At 39.7% G+C, this 14,157-nt stretch overlaps 1 protein-coding gene across 1 annotated transcript in view; it reads right to left on the bottom strand.

Annotated features, from left to right (window-relative positions):
• FBXL2 (F-box and leucine rich repeat protein 2) overlaps positions 1-14,157 on the bottom strand; it is an 80,359-nt gene that overhangs the window by 35,940 nt on the left and 30,262 nt on the right. The window contains exons 3-4 of the mRNA XM_024743448.1: positions 6,594-6,648; positions 6,271-6,345 (exon numbers count right to left, since the gene is read on the bottom strand). Of these exons, the coding sequence (XP_024599216.1) occupies positions 6,271-6,345; positions 6,594-6,648 (130 nt within the window). The remainder of the gene's footprint in view (positions 1-6,270; positions 6,346-6,593; positions 6,649-14,157) is intronic.

Genomic DNA, 14,157 nt, shown 5'->3' with positions numbered 1-14,157 from the left:
GTTTCATGCTGCTTATCTAACAGCAAAATAACCTGAAATTTAGGAACTGAATATGTATTTCCAGGTGTAATAGAAGGTGTTTTGGAACATTCCTCCAACATCCCACTTCTGCTCCTAGTGTATAAAGGGGCTGCAAGCACTGAAAAAATGTTTTCAATGAAAACAGTAAGTATTTTTTTTAAATCACACACTATTTTTTGAAAGCCTTGACTCTGGAGTTAGGCCTTCCCTAGCCAGGGCTCATGGCTACTCCATCAATTACAAGGCTTTCTGAGGTCAAGCTTTTGGGGAACACTGCTGTGCTGGGAACACAGAGATCTAAAACAATGTTGCTCAAAAAAAGAAATTCTATTTTAGCTAAACATTACCACTCTAAAAATTTGAAGATGTATCATAAAATCTACTCCTTATTCTTCCTAGCAATCCCCTATTTAAACACATTTGCTTTAAAAATGGGAACTTTGGCTGGTACTGGCAGATACATTAGGGGAGGAAAAAAGAAGATGAACATTGATTAAGCACTTCTATTTTTTCAGGCATGATTTTAACACTTTCTTGTACCTGCTATGGCTCATTTAATATTCACAACAACCACATGGACTACTGCTCCACACTGAAATAAGGAAGAGTCTATGTATGGAATACAGGAAATCCCTTAGGATATCTCTTAGTATTAATATGCCCTCTGATTAAAGTCAATGGAAAACTAAAAGCCAATCCAAGGAGACTACTCATGGCTTCAGGAATGATGGTTTGGGTCACTCTACCAGGTAAGGAACCACGACCAGCTGAGGTGCTTGCTGAAGACAAAGAGAATACAGAATGGGAAGCAGAAGGTAGTTATAAATACCAATTCTGACCACATGACCAGTTACAGAAATTAGGACTATAATTGTCATAAGTATTTTCTCCCTATTTTATTATGAATGCATGTGTGTGTGGTACAAATATGTATTTTTTCCCTCTCTTATCCCCGTATCATGTGACACAACATGTACTGACTTTATATCGTAAGTATTTAAGTACTGTCAATTCTACATCAAAGTATTTAAGGCACAGAATACCAAAGAGTGAAATTGACTCTAGGACGTTACCTCCTCTTCTGAGGAAGGGCTGAGTGTCTTTCGGGTTGTATGCTGGATAGCTGTATCATATTAGGTGGCATTATGACCTTTGTTATCGTCTTTATTTGGAAATTAAGTATGGTTAAAGGACATGCCTATGGGTGCCAAGTTGACAAAGGGTGAACTTATGATTTATTTTATGTGTCAACTTGACTGCGACACAGGGTGCCCAGACATTTGGTCAACCATTATTCTGGCTGTGTCTGTAAAGGTTTCTGGATGAGATTAGCACTTGAATCAGTAAACTGAGTAAAGCAGACTGCCCTCCCTAGTGTGGGTGGGCCTCATCCAATCAACTGAAGACATGAATAGAACAAAAAAGGCTGATTAAGAGAGAACTCCTGCCTGACTGCTGACATTGGTCTTTTCTGGCCCATGGACTTGGACTGAAACATCAACTCCTCTTGGATCTTGAATCTGCCAGCTTTCAGACTGGAATTTACACCACTGGCTCTGCTGGTTCACAGGCCTTCTGACTCAGACTGGAGCTACATATCAGCTCTCCCGGGCCTCCAGCTTGCTGACTGCAGATCTTGGGACCTCTCAGCCTCCATAATCACATGACCCAATTCCTTATAATAAATCTCTATGTCTATATTAATATACACTTTTTTAACATCTTTATTGGAGTATAATTGCTTTACAATGTTGTGTTAGCTTCTACTGTACGACAAAGTGAATCAGCTATATGTATACATATGTCCCCATATCCCCTCCCTCTTGCGTCTCCCTCCCACCCTCCCTATCCCACCCCTCTAGGTGGACACAAAGCACCGAGCTGATTTCCCTGTGCTGTGCGGCTGCTTCCCACTAGCTATGTATTTTACATTTGGTAGTGTATATATGTCAATGTCACTCTCTCACTTTGTCCCAGGTTACCCTTCCCCCTCCCTGTGTCCTCAAGTCCATTCTCTATATCTATGTCTTTATTCTTGTCCTGCCCTTAGGTTCTTCAGAATCTTTTTTTTTTTTTTTTGATTCCATATATACGTGTTAGCATACGGTATTTGTTTTCTCTTTCTGACATACTTCACTTTGTATGACAGTCTTTAGGTCCATCCACCTCACTACAAATAACTCAGTTTCGTTTCTTTTTATGGCTGAGTAATATTCCATTGTATGTATGTGCCACATCTTCTTTATCCATTCATCTGTCGATGGACACTTAGGTTGCTTCCATGTCCTGGCTATTGTAAATAGTACGCACGTATCTTACTGGTTCTGTTTTTCTGGAGAATCCTGACTAATACAGATTGGATCCATTATCTTCATTTTTCACATAAAGAAATTAAATGGTTAAATTGCCAAGGTTACACTTTAGTGAGTAGTAGAATTGGGGTTTATAACAGGTTTAACTGACTCTAAAAGCTGTATGTTCTGCACAATTACCACCTCCACAAGGGAGAAAACATTGAAAAGGCCATTTTGTTTCATTTTTAATACTTATTATCCTCACTTTTTAAAAGAGCAATCTTGACACTGAACTCTAAGCACTAAGAATTCACTAGGACACATCAAACCACAGTATCACAGAAGCAGGGCTCACACATATTATATCTGGCTAATAACTTAATTAAGTTGAAAATCCAAACTCTGATATTGCTGGTGACTTTATCTATGCTTTCTTGAGTCTTATCTAAGTTAATAATTAGTTTTTGGGGCTTCCCTGGTGGCGCAGTGGTTGAGAGTCCGCCTGCCGATGCAGGGGACATGGGTTCGTGCCCCGGTCCGGGAAGATCCCACATGCCGCGGAGTGGCTGGGCCCATGAGCCATGGCCGCTGAGCCTGCGCGTCCGGAGCCTGTGCTCCACAACGGGAGAGGCCACAACAGTGACAGGCCCGCATACCAAAAAAAATAAATAAATAAAAAATAAATATTAGTTTTTGAACCAACACTCCAGACACCTGTAAAATAAATTTCTGTCAGTGGGAGGAAAAACATTATGACTTGGAAATCCAAGATAAATATTTAAGTACTAAATAAAACAGCAAAAACAATTCCACACCAATGTCTACAAATAGAGCACACCATCTATATTCTCCATTTCAAGTTAGTCACGTTTATACAAACTTCCTATTCTTCCTTTTTTAGAGTAAAAGTTTTTGTACTGGAATAAAAAAATTACATTCAGAATTTTCTGTTCCACTGTTTCCAACTAAGAGAAAAAAATGAGTAAATCCTTTTCAAATGCAAATGACACTGTGTAACATCTATTAGATAGTATGTTGTAGGTATGCATTTTAGAAAGAAAGGCTTTACAGAAAAATAAGGCCTAATGGAGAGACCCTTGGACTTATGAGTTTTAGATAACATACTACTTGGTTATTTCTCATTTTTGGCCCCACAGAATCTTTAATGACCATGAAGACTAACAACAAAATGTTCAACTTTTAAAGGCATGGAAAATGCCTAAACATCAGGGAAACCTGATGTTTACTTAGGAGAGAGTGATGCTCAAGGAGAGGCCCAATGCACATTAGTCACCTGCATGTGCTATTCTGCCTTTTCTTTGAAATTCAAGTCAAGAAACCCACTGTTCAAGGTACCTACTCTCTCTTCTTACTAGGTGAGGGACCTCAGGTAAGTTACTCAAACTTTTTGTGCCTCAGTTTCTTCAACATGGTGTTTTTGAGAGGATTAAATTAATTAATATACAAAAAGTGCTCAGAAGAGTGCCTGGCACACAGTAAATACTCTTAGTCCTGATCCTTGACACCTTTTCTCTTCTCTCAACAGATCCATAAATCACCACTTTCGTCCCAAAGAAATGAATTTGAGACCATGAGTTTATCCATGGGATGCTTCCCAGTATAAACATCCAGAGGGTCCTGTTAGTGTCTATGGGAGGCCCCACACTTGGTTCAGAATCAACCTGGATTCAAAGTGGTAGCCCAAAGGGGGAACTAAATAGTATTAGACTATATTTTTCACATGTAGTTCTCTACGTAACTGGTAAACCATAAACTGGTCTGTCGTTGGTAGAAGTACTCAAGTACTTCTGCAATGTGTTTATATAGCTGTAGTCAGCAGTCAGCTAAAATTGTGAAATCAAATAATGCACAAGGTAATGACATTTACTTAAAATAGTATTTTTTTTTTTTTTTTGACCGCACTGCACTGCGTGGCTTGCAGGATCTTAGCTCCCCGACCAGGGATCAAACCAGCATGGAGTCTTAACCACTGGACCACCAGGGAAGTCCTGAAATAGTATTTTTTAATATCTGAATTTAAAAGTTTTTTATGTGCATTCCAAAAAGTTGTAGTTTGGAAAAATCATCAAAGAAAACTGAGGAGACAATTAAAAAACCGCAGAAAAGAATTTTTTTACAAAATTTTTTTAAAACAATGACTCTTTGGCCAGAAGAAATGACCACAATTTTTGGAATTTAATGTTCTCCTCAACATCACTAAGTAACACAATGAACCATGAACTACAGATTATCAGTTTGAAGGGGAATTACACGTCAGCACTGTTGCAATCGTGAAGTCTGGAAAGAGCATTAAAGAATTCCTGATTTAGGGACCAGAGTCCAAGCCAGGAGCTACAGCTTATCTTTCCAGGGAGTGAGAAGCCCTGAGGCCCCTGCCAGCTTCCAAGCTCAGAGCACAGCAACCTGAGCAGTGGGAAATGCTGTGCTCAGCCCCACCTCCTGTAGGGGATTCTGCTCCACTGGTTTGAGATGGGACCAGAGCCTGGCAAGCAGCAAGTAACCTAGAGAAGGAGGTGAAGGGCCTCCACCACTGGCCATCAGTTCTTGTAGGTAACACCAGCTTAAGTGAGTCACAGGAAATTGTTTGGGCCCATCTCACTGTTAAACACATTCATTTCCTTATCCATTAAAAAAGATACAAAGAATTTACTTCAATAAAAACAAGTGATAGGGCTTCCCTGGTGGCGCAGTGGTTGGGAGTCCGCCTGCCGATGCGGGGGACATGGGTTCGTGCCCCGGTCCGGGAGGATCCCACGTGCCGCGGAGCGGCTGGGCCTGTGAGCCATGGCCGCCGAGCCTGCGCGTCTGGAGCCTGTGCTGCGCAGCGGGATGAGGCCGCAACGGTGAGAGGCCCATGTACCACAAAAAAAAAAAAACAAGTGATAAACTTGCTATGTGAGTAACTGAATTAAAATACAATTCCAGGGCTTCCCTGGTGGCGCAGTGGTTGAGAGTCCGCCTGCCGAGGCAGGGGACGTGGGTTCGTGCCCCGGTCCGGGAAGATCCCCCATGCCGCAGAGCGGCTGGGCCCGTGAGCCATGGCGGCTGAGCCTGCGCGTCTGGAGCCTGTGCTCCGCAATGGGAGAGGCCACAGCAGTGAATGACCCGCGTACCGCAAAAAAAAAAAAAAAAAAATACAATTGTAACTGAGTTGGCTAAACTAGAAATCAATAAGGTTTTACTAACATTGGGTAGATAATGAACTTCAACATCCCCAGACCCTTAAAACAGCACTCCCAACAATTACTATGTACAATGCTCTTTATTACTTCCCTGTTTCTTTTTGGTTATAAATTGGTATTTAATATTAAAGTTGTTTTAAAATAAAACTTTTCTCATTTGACCTGGTTTACCACTCTTAAATGAGGATATTTACATATTTCCAGATAAATACACCAGAATCCTGGAATTATAAAGGCTCTAAGGATTATTTCACTTCTTCATTTTATAAATAATAAAACTGAGGCACTAAGAGAGTAAATGTCTTAAGTGGCTGAGCTGGAGTTATATCTCATAATTCCAGCCTCATTCCCGAGTCCCTGCTTCTGCCATTTCTCCATTCCTGATGCTGAATTAGAATTCTCAATGGAGTTTTCAGATCAATAAATATTTGTCAAGAGTCTCCTAAGATAAGCATTGAACCAGGTGTTAATGATACAGGTGTGAGGCTTTGAAAAGCTGAGTGGTAAAACTTAGATTATAAACATGATCAAGGGGGAAAAGTAGAAGTCTGTTACTGATAAAAGTTAAAAAGTAAAATGCAAACAGAATTTTGGTCTTGAAGTATGCAAATATCTGCCAGGTTTTTTTCCTCTCTATTCCACCTTGGCAACTTCATATTAAATCTAAATGCAGCAAAATAAAAAGGCAGGAAAGAGTGAGCAGTTTACTTATCTTTTTAAAAAGTCTTTTGTCTAAAACAAGGTTAACTTACCTCTACATCTGTTTGAAAGTTAAAAAGGTCTATTCTTTGCCAGTTGCTTCCATCCAGGGCTAAGATATTCCAAGCCTGGGAGGTTGGGAGAGATTAGGGTGAAAAAGATATATTTATTGCGACTGTTAAAGAAAGTCTTGATTCAACCTTTATATTTCCAAATGTTTATTCATGATAGACATTAAGCTGATAATCAAATGTGGAATTATGATAACATTGTGTTATGTTACATATAAAAGATGACATTTTAATTTTTAACTTGAACTCATCCTCATTCTAATAAAACTTGAATTTCTTCATTACAAATTTGGTTAATACTCTACCTTGGAAATCTGTGCACATCGGCACAAAGTTACTATATCCAAGAAGGAAAATATTCTAGGAAGAAAGGGGGAAAAAAGCACAAAAATGAGATGGTGTTAACATTTTAGAATATTTATAACTTGAAAGATAAAATCTAATGAGCCATTTGGATATTCATAACTTTTTCAAGATTCCTCAATTCGTAATACACAAGTGCACTATAATTGTTCATCACTACTATGACATATTAAATGTTTGCACATTCCAAAGCTGTTTTAGACACACTACACAAATCCCCTTAACCCAGAATTCATTAAACTTTTATTTCCCTTGTTCTAAGTCATGGACATGGAACAGTAGATCATAACCTGTTCTATTCAAAGACCAATCTCTCAGGACTTCCCTGCTGGCGCAGTGCTTAAGACTCTGAGCTCCCAATGCAGGGGGCCTGGGTTCAATCCCTGGTCAGGGAACTAGATCCTACATGCATGCCGCAACTAAAAGTTCACATGCTACAACTAAGGAGCTGGTGAGCCGCAACTAAGGAGCCCAACTGCCACAACTAAGGAGCCCGCTGGCTGCAACTAAGACCCCGTGCAACCAAATAAATAAATAGATGAACACAACATCAATCAGTGAGCTGTAGGAGACAACTTTAAAAAAAAGAAAAAAAAAGACCAATCTCTCACCTCCCAGGCATGGAGCCTAGTGAGGGCTAAATCATTCTAATTCCTATGCAAACCCCACTTTTGGTGGTAGATGCATGAAACAGGCTCAGGTGCCTGAGCCTCAAATAACATGGCCAAGAAAAGCTCAACAATAAAACCCATTCACCTTTTATCTATCTACTCACAGGGCAGAAAGATGGAGCTCATTTCCTGAGCAAAAGCCAAGAAGTTACAGAAGATGGGGAAAAAGAAAAGCAGAGAGAAGCAAACAAAAGCTTAGTTGACACCAGCAGTCCCCCAGTGGAAGCAGTAGCTGTCAGCATGGCAGGGTCAGAGGGAGGTTCTGACATTCTGGCAGTGGAGATGAGCTGCTGATGATAGCACAGTGGCAAATAGCTGTGTGTGCCTCAGCGCTCCGCAGTCACAGCTGAAAACAAAGAGCAGCTTTCCTGAGAGACAAAGAGTGGATGGGGACGAGGTCAGGGACAACAATAGGGTCTCAATCCCCATAGTACCGGAAGGTAAATATGAGAGTCTGTGCCTGTGTGTGTGGAAGGTGAAACGGCAAACAGCCACCTAAAAAGTTCTCCAAAATTCTCCAAAGGTAACAATCAGCAGTGCATGGAAAATCCATGGGCTTGGAGAAGATAGTAGATCCATAAAACACCAGAGCACTGCACCCTACAATAAAGCACCCACAGGCAGCACCATGGGGCCAGTGACAGCGTAGATACTGTTCTGCAATATAGGCTCCAATCATTTTCTAGAGAAAAGCAAAGGACAGAAGCATAAGGGCTGCACTGCTCTTAAAAGACTCAATGGAACTTTGTACATAGGAAAATGCCGATGGCTGGAAATGTGTACTTATATATATTAAACATATTTCAGGGTGTCTGCATATCTACATTGCTTCTGTGGTAATACATCTTGCCCCACCACCACAAATGTCTGTGTTCTGTGCCATACAACCATTCCACAATGAGCCACAACTGATCGTCAGCTCACGAAAAGACCAAGGACCAGATAGAGAAAGGAGCATGGTACAGCAGAATCATATCACACACTGGCATTGGGTTCTAAAGTATAAGCTGAAGGTAGAAAGGAGTTAACTAAGTTTCCCTTGAAAATCCCTCAAGAATGTACCATCTTGGAGACCAACATACTCTATCACCTCTCAGTAATAATAACAATACTGATAATCATAGTTAACACTGATTATGCACTTACATGTGCTAGCTGTCACTCTTTAATTGTCACAACAATGCCATGAGGTGCTATTACGATCTCCATTTTACAGAGAGGAACACTGGGCACCTGCCAAGGCCACACAGATAGGAAGAGCGGAGCCAGAATTTGAACCCAGGTGGTCTGGCTTGAGAGCCCAAGCCCATGACCCTACATAAAGTGCCCTAGAAAGTTTAACACAGCTGTTGTTCCCTCAGGATTAGACTAGAATCTATTTCTTCAATTGCACAGCAGATGAAGCAGTCTGTGTTGAGTGAGCATGCTGTATGGAAAATATGTTTCTTTCCTTCTTCCTCTTTCTTTCTTTCTTTCTTTCTTTCTTCCTCTTTCTTCCTTCCTCCCTTCCTCCCTTTCTCTCTTTCTTTCTTTCTTGCCAAGCTGTGTGGCTTGTGGGATCTTAGTTCCCTGATCAGGGATCGAACCCAAGCCCTCAGCAGTGAAAGCATGGAGTCTTAACCACTGGACCTCCAGGGAATTCCCAACACATGTCTCTTTAAACACTAGAATCACACTAACTCAAACAAGATGCTCACACATTCGGACACAAGTGAGAATCGATAGCTGGAACACAAGTTTGCATTTCTCATCTCATGCTTACTACCCAACATTATGATTACTGAATGAAAAAGTAGACTGCCTTCATTATTTACATTATCCCCCCAACACACATACACAGATACTTGAATGTGCACAAGTTAAACAAGCATGACAAGGGACTTCCCTGGTGCTCCAGTGGTTAAGACTCTGTGCTCCCAATGCAGGGGGCCCAGGTCTGATCCCTGGTCAGGGAACTAGATCCCACATGCATGCCGCAACTAAGAGTTCACATACCACAACTAAGGAGCTCACCTGCCACAACTAAGACACAGCACAACCAAATAAATAAATAAATATATTTTTTTTAAATAGGCGTGATAAGACTCCAAACTGCCAAATTAAGCCAAATTCCCAAATCATGTTCCAATGAATAAAATAAACACCCTGAATGACAGAGCCTGGAACATTGGTAATAGAAACAGAGATAGCTAAAGGAATAAGAGTAGTCAGAAATCAGGTTCTGGCCCTTCCAAAACTTTTTGTTTTTTTCCTGGAAATTGCTTCCTACCTCAAATGTGTTAACTTCACCCTTCATCAGAAAAGCACTAAAATTGCAACTTGGTTATAAATAAATACACACAGGCGTATATAGGAATCGATTTTTTTTTTTTTTTTTTTTTTTGCGTTACGCGGGCCTCTCACTGTTTTGGCCTCTCCCACTGCGGAGCACAGGCTCCGGACGTGCAGGCTCAGGGCCATGGCTCACGGGCCCAGCCGCTCCGCGGCATGTGGGATCTTCCCGGACCGGGGCACGAACCCGTGTCCCCTGCATCGGCAGGAGGACTCTCAACCACTCCGCCACCAGGGAAGCCCGTACTTCTGGACTGTGCATTCTGCTTCACTGGTCTGTCTGCCTCTGTGCCAATAAGACCCGGTTTTTATCATGAAGCTTTAAGCTCTTGATGTCTGGTAACGTTAAGCCCAACTTTGTTTTTCTTTTGTTAAAATTATTTATTTATTTATTTACTTATTTATTTAGGCTGCCCTGGGTCTTAGTTGCAGCTCGTGGGATCTTCACTGCAGCATGTTAAGTTACAGCATGCATACTTCTTAGTTGTGGCATGTGGACTTCTTAGTTGCAGCACGCGTATGGGATCTAGTTCCCTGGCCAGGGATCAAACCTGGGCCTCCTGCGTTGGACCACCAGGGAAGTCCCCAACTTTGTTTTTATTCATCAAAATTACCTTGGTTATTCTCGGCTACTCTTTTTTTCTTTTTTTAATTTCCACTTATGTTTTAGGATCAGCATATCAATTTACACAATAAAACTTTATAAAATTTTATTGGAATTATGTTGAATTTATAGAAACTTTGGGGAGAATTGAGATCTTGACAATATTAAGTCTTCCAACCCAGAAACATGATATACTCCATTATTTATTTAGGACTTCTTTAATTTCTCACAGTAATTTTTGTAGTTTTCCACATAGATGTTTTGTTCATTTTTAGATTCCCCCCCCCGCCCCGGTTATTTGATGATGTTACTATTAAAATGGCATTTTTTTAAATGTCATTTACTAATTGTTCCTAGTATATATACTTAACTTTCATATACTACATCTTGCATACAGCAACATTTCCAAATTCATTTATATATTCTAGTGATTTTCTACAAACAAAATCAATACATTTGAGAATAATGACAATTTTCTTCCTTCCTTTCCAATAATTATACTTTTTATTCTTTTTCTTGCCTTACTGAAGTGGCTGTGATCTTCTCTAGTACCAATAATTGTAATGAAAGACATCTTTTTCTCTTTCCCATCTCAGAAAAAGCTGTCACTCTAATCACTGATTACAATGTTTACTATAGGGTTTTCCTCCTGCCTTTTAAATTTTCTAAAGTTACTTTGTTACACGCTATAAAATACCTCAGCTTTGCACACGCATGGTTTTAACAACATCTCTTTAACATTTGCTTATTTCCCCTTTTAAAAACATATTAAATATAAGAGCAGATGGTACAGAGTTCCCGTATATTACGCCATTTTGAGAAACACATCACACACACACACACACACACACACACACAGTTTCCCCTATTATTAACATCCTGCATTAGTGTGGCACATTTGTTACAATTAATAAATTAAGACTGACACACTGTTATTAACTAAAATCCACAGTTTATGATAAGGTTCACTCTTTGTATTGTACTATTCTATGGATTTGACAATATATCCACCATTATAGTATCATATAGAATAGTTTACCACCCTAAAAATCACCTGTGCTTCACCTGTTAATCCCTTCTATCCTCCTCATGAACCTCTGGCAACGACTGTTTTTTTAAAAAATAAATTTATTTATTTATTTTTGGCTGTGTTGGGTCTTTGTTGCTGCACACGGGCTTTCTGTAGTTGCGGTGAGCAGGCTTCTCACTGCGGTGGCTTCTCTTGTTGCAGAGCACGGGCTCTAGGCACGCGGGCTTCAGTAGTTGTGGCTTGTGAGCTCTAGAGCACAGGCTCAGTAGTTGTGGCACACGGGCTTAGTTGCTCTACGGCATGTGGGATCCTCCTGAACCAGGGATCAAACCCGTGTCCCCTGCATTGGCAGGCGATTCTTAACCACTGTGCCAACCACGGAAGTCCCGACTGATCTTTTTAATGTCTCCATAGTTTTTCCTTTTCCAGAATGTCATATAATTGGAATCATAAGTATGTAGCTGTTCATATTAGCTTCCTTCACTATGCACATGCCTTTAAGGTTCCTCCATGTCTTTTAGTGGCATGATAGCTCATTACTTTCTATTGCTGAATGATATTCCACTATATGGATGTATCACTGTTTATCCATTCATTTATATAAGGACACCTTGGTTGCTTCCAGTTTTGAGTGATTATGAATAATCTTGCTATAAACATTTGTATGCAGGTGAATATGTTTTCTACTCAGTTGGATAAATACCTAGGAGTGCTGAGTGCTAGATCATGTAAGTTTAGAAGCTGCAAAATTGTCTTCCAAAGTGTCTATACCGTTTTGAATCACCAGCAATGAGAGTTCCTGTGCTCTGAATCTTGCCAACATTTGATATTGTTCAATTTTTAAATTTTAGCCATTCTAATACACGTAGAGTGATATCTCATTGTTATTTTAGTTTTCAATTCCCTAATGACATGATAGCAAGCATCTTTTCAGTATGCTCATTGCCATCTGTATATGTTCTTTGGTGAGGTGTCTATTCAGACCTTTTGCCCATTTTTTTAAATTGGTCTGTTTTCTTGTTGGATTTTAAGTGTTCTTTGTATATTGTGGACATCCGTCCTTTATCATACATGTCTTTGCAAATATTTTCTCCCAATCTGTGGCTTGGCTTTTCATTCTCTTCTCAGAGAAGAAGTTTTTAATTTTAATAAAGTCCAACTTATCAATTTTGTCTTTCGTGGATCATGCTTTTGAAGTTGTATCTAAAAACTCACTGTTAAACCGAAGGTCACCTACATTTTCTCCTATGCTTTCTTATGAAAGTTTGGGGTTTTACATTTAGGCCTATGATCCATTTTGAGTCAATTTTTGCGAAAGGTGTAACGTCTATGTTTACATTCTGTTTTTGCATATAAATGTCCAATTGTTCCAATGCCATGTGTTGAAAAAATATATATTTTCTCCATTAAATTGCTTTTTCTCCTTTGTCAAAGATCAGCTGACTTTGTGTGGCTCTATTTCTGAGCTCTCTATTCTGCTCCACTGAGTTGTCTATTCTTTTGCCAACACCACACTGTCTTGATTTCTTTTTTTTAAAGATTTATTTATTTATTTATTTGGCTGCACTGGGTATTCGTTGCTGTGCACAGGCTTTCTCTAGTTGCAGCAAGCAGGGGCTCATTGCGGTGGTTTCTCTTATTGCGGAGCACAGGCTCTAGGCACGCGGGCTTCAGTAGTTGTGACACGTAGGCTCAATAGTTGTGGCTTGTGGGCTCCAGAACACAGGCTCGGTAGTTGCGGTGCAAGGGCTTAGTTGCTCCACGGCATGTGGGATCTTCCCGGACCAGGGACCGAACCCATATACCCTGCAGTGGCAGGTGGATTCTTAACCACTGCCACCAGGAAAGTCCCTGTCTTGATTTCTAAAACTCAAGGTCAGTAGTATCAGTCCTCCAACTCTGTTCTTCTTCAGTAATGCATTGGCCTTTCAGAGTCTTTTGTCTTTCTATACAAACTTTAAAATAGATTTGTCAATATCCACAAAATAACTCGGTGGTATTTTTTATCAGCATTGTGTTGACTCCATAGATCAACTTGGGAAGAATTAACATTTTAACAATATTGAGTCTTCTTATCCATGAATGTGTAACATCTCTTTACTTATTTAGACCTTCTTTGATTTCTTTCACTGGAGCTGGAGTTTTCATCATATAGATCTTTTGCTAGATTTATACCTAAGTATTTCATTTTTTGAGGCTAATGTAAGTGGTATTGTTTTTTATTTTAACTTCCAGTTGTTCACTGCTGGTGAACAATACCAGAAATGGCAATAGGAAAGCAATTACCTTCTGCATATTAACCTTGTATCGTGCAACGTTATATAACTGCTTATTAATTACAGGAATATTTTGTCAATTCTTTTGGATTTTCTACATACACAATCATGTAATCTACAAACAAAACCAATGTATACCTTCCCAATGTACACTTTTTCTTTTCTTTTCTTACCTAATTATATTAGGTAGGACTTCAGCAGTACTGTGATGAACAGGAGTAGTAAGAGGGGACATCATTTTCTGGTTCCTGATCTTGGGGATAAAGCAACCAGTTTCTCACCGTTAAGTACACTGTTAGCCTTAGGGGGTTTTTTGTAGATATTCTTGATCAAGTTGAGGAAGTTCCCCTCTATTTTTGGTTTGATGAGACTTTTAATCATGAATGAGTGTTAAAATTTGCCAAATACTTTTTCTGCATCTACTAATATGACCATATGATTTTGTTCTTTATTAGATCATTGATGTGATTGATTATGTTGATTTTTGAATGTTGAGGCATCCTTGCATGCATGAAATAAATCCCACTTGGTTATAGTGTATAATTCTTTTTATACATTGTTCAATCTGATTTGCTAACTTTTTTTTGAAGACTT

This window comes from Neophocaena asiaeorientalis, unplaced genomic scaffold (genome assembly GCF_003031525.2).
Source record: "Neophocaena asiaeorientalis asiaeorientalis breed wild unplaced genomic scaffold, Neophocaena_asiaeorientalis_V1.1 scaffold332, whole genome shotgun sequence".
In the NCBI taxonomy this organism is placed as follows: Eukaryota; Metazoa; Chordata; class Mammalia; order Artiodactyla; family Phocoenidae; genus Neophocaena; species Neophocaena asiaeorientalis.
The sequence above is the reverse complement of the archived record's forward strand: the minus strand, read 5'-3'. Positions and strand labels throughout refer to the sequence as shown.